This window comes from Malania oleifera, chromosome 3 (assembly GCF_029873635.1).
Source record: "Malania oleifera isolate guangnan ecotype guangnan chromosome 3, ASM2987363v1, whole genome shotgun sequence".
Lineage (NCBI taxonomy): Eukaryota > Viridiplantae > Streptophyta > Magnoliopsida > Santalales > Ximeniaceae > Malania > Malania oleifera.
Window position 1 is genome coordinate 39,211,223 of NC_080419.1, and position 7,971 is coordinate 39,219,193.

Genomic DNA, 7,971 nt, shown 5'->3' on the forward strand with positions numbered 1-7,971 from the left:
ATTCATACCTAAGATCTCCAACCCAAAAGAGAAAATTAAATTTGAACCATATAATAAACCATCTAAGTGTATCACTCAGGTTTCCATCTAAGCACAAAAACACACACTGAATCATTGAGTGTGTGGTTGGGACAATTTTGTCTTGAAATATATAAAATTGCACTGTTAAAAAAACATACGTTCAAATTTTAAAAAAAAATTCAACCGTAATTCAAAGCCTGCATATTTTCATATGAACTAGAGTCCAATCATGCAAATAAAGAAATATTATAAATTTAAATAATTATTAAAATAAGTTATTAATTAGAATATAAGTTCAACCTTACAAAATCCACACATAAAAAGGACCAGAAAAATGCCTGAAATCCGCAAAATATAATAGCTTCTCACATAATCATAAGTGGCTAGGGAATTATTTAATTTAATATTGTAGCTGTTACACTATAAAACTTTGGCCCATTAGGCAAAATAGTTCCATGGATAGAGGCATGTCTTCACTCAGGTTTCCAGGAAGACAGCAGTGGAGTTTCTGAGTCTTTCCAAGTGACAAAGCTGGGTCTAAATCTTGCCCCCTTCACTGCAGCAGCAATGGATTCCAGTTCAGCCATTTCGGCCGGTGTTAGTTTTACAGACAGAGCACCCACGTTCTGGTTGAAGTTTTCAAATTTCGTGGTTCCTGGAATTGGACAAACATCGTGCCCTTGGTGATGGACCCAGGCCAGAGCTAGTTGCGACGGAGCGCAACCCTTCTTTGCCGCCAGTTCATTTACCCTCTCAAATACGTACTTGTTATGCTCGAGATTTTCAGCCTGGAACCTGGGTAGAGTCTACAGTAAAGGATCAAGCATTTCAGCATCCAAACTAAAAATCTAGTATTGATCAGAAATCATCAGTAAAACTAAGTGGATCCTAAAAAACAAAATCAATGCCAAGATATTTCAGCTGTAACCCCGGATTAATCATACGTAAGCTTGAACCAGACGAAGCTTTCAGTGTACAGCATGGCTCACTGCATTTCCTATCTAATCATTATTACTCATAAAATTCATAAATCTTTGGCAATTTTCCGCTCAGTATAGAACATTCTGCCATTCTGATACTTGAATTAACAAACCATGGCCAAAATGCCGGTTATGCAGTCTATTAGAAGAAATTTTATTGGGGCAAAAAAGTAAGATGCCAAAACTTTAAGGCTGAATTTTCGATTCCCCCACAAGCCACCACCTACGAAACTCTATTTTTGGCCTTTGTCCTATTCAAAAATGGAGCCACTGCCTTTTGACTTAAATGGGACCACTGCAGAAATTGTGACCAAGGCAAAGTGATGCTACAAATCAAGAGTGTCACTTGAGTACAAGTCTTGAGTCTACCATCCTGTCAGCTGAATTAGCTAGCAAGGAGATAAATTCAGAGCATTCGCAACAATCTTAAAAATGATGCTAATTATGGTACCTTTCGGTAGTCATTATTTGTCAACTTCTCAACTATGTTCGGACCATGGGAAAAGAACCCGTTTCCCAGAGGACTAAATGGAACGATCCCAATGCCAAGTTCCCTGAGAACAACATAAAAAGAAGAAATTAGATTTATGAGTCGATGGATAATCATAGGCGTTAAACGTCTAGATGTAACATTAATCAATGCTTGCCTGCAAGTCGGAATTATTTCTTCTTCCACATCTCTTGTCCACAAAGACCACTCCAACTGCACAGCCGTTATTGGATGAACTGCATGTGCTCTTCTAATTGTTGAAGGACAGGCTTCAGAAAGTCCTATATATTTTATTTTACCCTCTTCAACTAGCTTCTTGAGCTCTCCGATCTTGCATCAGTATGGAGAATTATAAACCTCAATTAGAAGCTTATTTGAAAGAAACATTATAAAGAGGGAAGAATAATAGCAAGAACAAAAAGAAATAAATAAATAAATTTCATGTCACTCCCTACTTTATTACAATCTCTTTAGTTCATATTTTCATCTTTACATTTAAATATTGTAAAAATATGATCAAAACAATAAAATTACAAATAATACAAATTAAAAATAAGTTATTATAATAAAAATAAAATTTATTATAATTATTTTACTAAATTATTTTACTTTCAAAATTTACTTTACAATAACAATTTTATTGGATATGATAACCAAAAATTAGTAAAATTATTACGTAATTGGTTTTATTATTATTATTATTATTATTTAAAATTTTATATATTTGGTTGATAATTCCACTTGTGAGCTTGTCCAATATTGAAAAATTAGAGTGGATGATAGATGCTTATATACATGGTTGGACCCAGGACCCAATAGGCTTAAGTTTTTGGGTCAAGTTGGTATTCACTCATGTGTATTAAGCCCACTCATAGGCTCCTCTGGTCCTAACAAGTGGTATCAAAGCCAACGGTTCATAATTCTAGGTCAGCGACATAGTAAAAATCGAGACGAGAAGCTAATTCTCCTGACATGCTAACTGTTGGAGGAAAGTGTATGATCGATGCCAATAAGGATCATCTAGGCCTGAGATGTATCTAAATAGGGTCAAGACGTGGGAAGTAGGATTGGTTCGAAGGCACGAAAAATGCAATCTGAGACATATAAGGCATCAGTGGTAAGGCCCACTTGAACAACTGTTGGGGAATTGGGTTTACTCCCATAAGGGAGATGGTTTCTATTCAAGGGGGAGAGGTTAGAACTCACAAGTGAGGGAAAGATTGTTAAAAAGTTCACTTGTGAGTTTGTCCCACATTAGAAAATTAGAGTGGATGATGGGTGCTTATATACATGGTTGGGCCCAAGACCCAATAGGAAGACTCAATAGGCTTAAGTTTTTGGGTCAAGTTGGTGTTCACTCATGTGTATCAAAGTCACTCATAGTTCCTCTGGTCCTAACAAGTAGTATCAGATCCGACAGTTGGTAATTTTGGGTCAGCGACATCTAAAGGAAGTTATAAAAAGAGAGGGGAGAAGGGAGGAGTCGTCACTTTTCAATAGAAAGAGAGAAAAATGTGATTTTTTTCATGCTGCCATGATTTCAAGACTTTGATCCCACTTTGTCTGTGGTCTGATCGAGTTGAAATTTGGAGGAGAGGTTCACAACTCAAGGAACTACAATCTGAACGGTGGAGATTGGATTTTGAGTTTTGACATAATCATTAAGATTATGTTAAAATACACATGCTCATTGCAAAAATGCTAAAATAATCAAGTCATGGGGATTTAAAATTTTGGGCAATTGAACTTGGACAGAGTTCTCAGGTTAATTTCAAGAAGATATATATTATAACTAAGCTTACTGAAGAAGTATCAAGACAGGGCAAAGAGTACTTTGAAAGAAGCAACACATTATAAATTTCAAGAAATTGAGACAAAGGCAAGGTCCAGGGATATTCTCTTCTTTTTTTTTTTTTTTTCTATTCCGGGCTTTTCAAATTACGATTTTGTAAGGGCATCAATTAAGCTTTTGAACACCTTCCATATGACTATGCTTAGGAAATGCAAAGGTGTGGATGTCCAAATTCACGGCGAACTGTAATTATTGCCCAGACTCTCAACAACCAAAACGACAACAATGTACTAGCCTAGGACCGGCTCTTGATAATATGGGGCCTAGGTGAATAATTTATTCAAGGACCCTTAATATTTTGTTTAATTTTTATTTTTATTTAAAATTATTTTTTCCAACTTTTTGAGATGCAAAATTACTAATTAAAGTTTTATATTTAAGATTTTCAAGTATTAGCTAGTTGTTGGTTATTTAATTTTTGGCCAAATAACTTACAACAAAAATAAAATATTTTATCTAAATCTTTAGAATATATAAGTCATTCTCTATCATGTTTCTCTCCATTTGATAATTTTTGAATATAATATATATTTGAAAAATGTCTTGAATTTTCATCTTTTGGAAAAATTAAATCATTATCCCTAATAGGACTTTTTCAACTAGTAAATTTCGTAATTTGGTATCTATATTTTCCCAATATTTTGGATCATAAATATTATCATCATTATTATTTTTTTCTTCTATATTGTTAAAATGTCTTTCAAAAGAAATATCATTAGTGAACATTTCCTGTATATCAATGTTATCTTTATTATTATTATTATTATTATTATTATTATTATTATTATATTAGATTCTAATTCCATCTCTGGAATTAATTGCTCGTTTTTTGGAGGATTTTCATCTTGTTCATTTATATTTTACTCAAAACTAAAAATAAATTTATCAAGACCTCCCTTTTGAGATGACATTAATTTTTTTTTTTTCTTTCTTCATTTTTCATATCCGGAGTCATATTTTCTCGTTGACATAATTAAATTTTAAAATTAACACTAACTACAAATTGACAAATTATGTAAACAAATTTAATAAATCTATAAAAATAGTAGATTGAAACAATATAACCTGATTATTATTATTATTACAAATCGATCGGTGAGCAAGACTTTAGAGATATCAGATTCTTACCGGATACAACGCTATAATCTCACAACTTCCAAAATTTAAGAAAAAATAGGAAAAAAAATTCATAGTGAAAATAATAGAAAAATAATATACAAACATTGAAATAAAAATTATAGTTTATGAAAATTACATAGAATCGGAGGCCCGAAGATGATAAACACAATAGTTTGAGCAAAAATCATAGAGAAACCAAGAGATGAAAGTGTGAGAGATGAAAAAAAAAATTTAGAGAGACTACGAGAGAGAGATGAGAGTAATAGATAATTTGAAATATAATAAAGTTGTTAGTTGGAAAATATAAGATTTGAAAAAAAAGAATTAAATTGTATTTATTTTATATTTTAAAATATAATTTTATTATTTATTAATTAGTTGAGAAGTCAATTATGAGAATAGAGTATAATCAATAATATTAATATTATTTAATTAAAAAAAATTTTAGAACTCAAAAATAATATTATTATTTTAAAAATAATTGAGAGCCCCAAAAATTTAGGGCCCTAGGCGCTGCCTTAATTGCCTAAAGTCAGGGCCGCCCCTGACTAGCCACAAGAAAACAAGAAAGAGAGCAACAAATTCAAATCACTCTCAGATGTGTCTCGAGTCTTGACAATAATAAATTAATACCCAGATGGGTTTTGAGTCAAACCAGCAACAAAGGAAAATGCCACGACGAACCAATAAAAATTAACCAAAGGGGGCAAATTAAAACAAACCGTGACTTCAATAGGCACTTTCTTGTCGATGCGATGGACATAATAGAGATCGATGCAGTCAATGTCGAGGCGCTTCAAGCTCGCCTCGCAGCACGCTCTCACGTATGCCGGATCGCCGCGAATCTGCATCTTACCGTCCATGAAACTGCACGCAAACTTGGTAGCCAATTGAACCCTATCCCTCATCCCTTCCGCCTTCAACGCCTGCACTTCACTTCGCTTCAACATTACTTAATTAACCCACACGACACAATCAATTGATCACATAAACATTTACAAAGAAATTATAAAGCACCTTTCCGATGAGGAGCTCGTTGATGTGGGGGCCATAGAAGTCGGAGGTGTCGAGGAAGGTGACGCCGGTGTTGACGGCGTGGTGGATAAGAGGGATCATTTCAGCGTCGGGCTTGGGAGGGCCGTAGGCGTGGGACATGCCCATGCACCCAAGTCCCTGAGCGGAGACTTCCAGGCCCTCAGATCCTAGCTTAATCCTCTTCACTGCGGTACTCATTTTTCAGAAATTCTTGCGCAGGCGCGCTGGCTGTCTGTTTGTGTATTTTATGGGGGGATAAAGTGTGTCGCTGCCTTGGGTTCGTCGGTCTCTCTGTGCGCTTTTATAGGCAATGGAGTGGGCGGCCCTGTCGTAGGGAATCGAAGGTTGTGGGAGTTGGGGAGGAGGCGGGGGAGAGTGGAAAGTGAGCGAGAGGCTGATCGCTGCCGGTTTTTATAGCATAAGTGCCGACGTCTAATCACCAATCGTTGACATAAGCGATGACGTTTTCTGCAATGTCGCATAAGTTCGCGCTCTTCAAAGATGAGATAGACTTTCTTTTTTCCCAAAAAAATAAAATAAAAATTGATACAATTTATGCATGTCATGTGCGCATAAACATAAGCTGGTGGGGGAAATATTATCTTAATAAACTCAGTCTACTTTTGAAAAACCAATTGAGTATTTAAAAAAAATTAAAAAAAACACATAACCAACTTTCCAAAAGTCCATTATGTATCGACTAAACAGAACGACTTGCTACGTGTTAGTCTGTGCACAAAATTCCAAAAAATTAGTCTGCTTAAAAAACAAAAAAGTAAAAAATGACATAACCGACTTTTGGAAAGTCGATTACGGTTATGTCTACGTGGCACGACCTCGTCCACTCAATTTCGTCCCGCTCATGCTTAGGCCTCCTTGGTCCCCCTCCCACGTGCATGCCCTGTTGGCGTGAGCTGTCATTGTAAACAACCAAAAGAGATTTGAGACATTTGAAATTTGTAACATCCCATAAATCAAGGGTGGTTAGCTTGAGTCTAGGAGATGAAAACTATATAGCAAAGTTAAGTTTTTTGTATATAAGAAAAGACAGACAGCTAGAAAAAAAAAAAAGAAAAAGATGAAGGTGTAGAATACAAAAGACATATTTTTTACATGGTATCAGAGCCAAACGAGTTCTGGCTTCCTGTATTGAATCCTAATCATACCTCTATTCATGGCGGACTCAGATGATCTGAACTCTTCTAGCGACACGTCCAATCTCTCTAATTCTATCCTTGAATTGACTACAAGGATGACCGAGGTTTTGAACAACACTCGGACCCCGACCATCACCACTAAAACATCCGCTGCTACGATTGGCATTAAGTTGGATGGTTCCAACCATGCATTGTGGTCTCAGGTTGTTGAGATGTATATCTCTGGTAAGGATAAACTGGGGTACATTGATGGCGACTTTCCCCAGCCGCTATCCACTGATCCCTCCTTTCACAAGTGGCGCACCGATAACGCCATTATTAAAGGTTGGTTAATTTCTTCCATGGATTCGTCCTTGATTGGCAATTTTATTCAGTTTCCTATGGCAAAGGTAGTTTGGGATTCCATTGCCACTACCTTCTTTGATGGTAGTGATACATCACAAGTGTATGATCTTCGACGCTGTGACACGGCTGAAGCAAGCCGCTTGCTCGCTGGAAAAATATTATACTAAGTTGCAGGGTTTATGGCGTGAAATTGATTTCCGCCGGCCAAATCCTATGGAATGCTCTGTTGATATTCAACATTATTATCGGATCATCCAGAAAGACCGTGTTTATGTGTTTTTGGATGGTCTTGACTATCGGCTAGACAAAATACGGGCTGATGTTTTGCAGATGAAACCATTTCTTACTATTGAACAAGCGTATGCACGTGTTAGACGGGAGGCTATTCGACAACAGGTTATGACTACCCATGACCCCGATGGGCTCCAAGGGGCTGTCTTGGCCTCAAAATCACTTACATTAAGCACCTCTGCCCCTGGTAAATCTTCTAAGCCCCGAAATTCCACTGATTCGAAAAAATGTTCTCATTGTGGAAACTAGAAGCACACACATGAAACCTGTTTCAAATTGCATGGGTACCCTAATTGGTGGCTTGACCTTCAAGCCCGTAAACGTCCTGCTGGAACCAGAATGAATGGAAATTCAGGCACAACTGCTGTTGCTGCTGCAGAGCCTCATCTCTCCCTTATACAACCAGCTACAATGTCCATGGATGCTCCTCCTAATTTGAACTCAGGTATCCCTGGTCTTGCTCTTCCTACCTCCCACCGAGATGTAGACTGTAGTGCATGGCTTCTTGACTCGAGGGCCACTGACCATATGACTTTTGCTGCCTCGGACTTCTCTCATACCTCTCTTCCACGACGCACCAGCATAGTTAATGCAAATGGTGTTATCTCACCAGTCACTGGCGCTGGTTCTATGACTTTATCTCCATCCCTGCATTTATCTAATACTTTACTTATTCTGTAT

General features: G+C 36.6%; 1 protein-coding gene across 1 annotated transcript; it reads right to left on the minus strand.

Moving 5' to 3' along the window:
- Positions 1-267: 267 nt before the first annotated feature.
- LOC131151796 (probable aldo-keto reductase 2) lies at positions 268-5,884 on the minus strand. Its single transcript, XM_058103212.1, has 5 exons — positions 5,480-5,884; positions 5,185-5,388; positions 1,649-1,821; positions 1,453-1,555; positions 268-827 (listed from the first exon to the last, which is right to left on the minus strand). Exons 1-5 carry the CDS (start codon positions 5,693-5,695, stop codon positions 495-497), a joined length of 1,029 nt encoding a protein of 342 aa, XP_057959195.1. The 5' UTR covers positions 5,696-5,884; the 3' UTR covers positions 268-494.
- Positions 5,885-7,971: the final 2,087 nt, after the last annotated feature.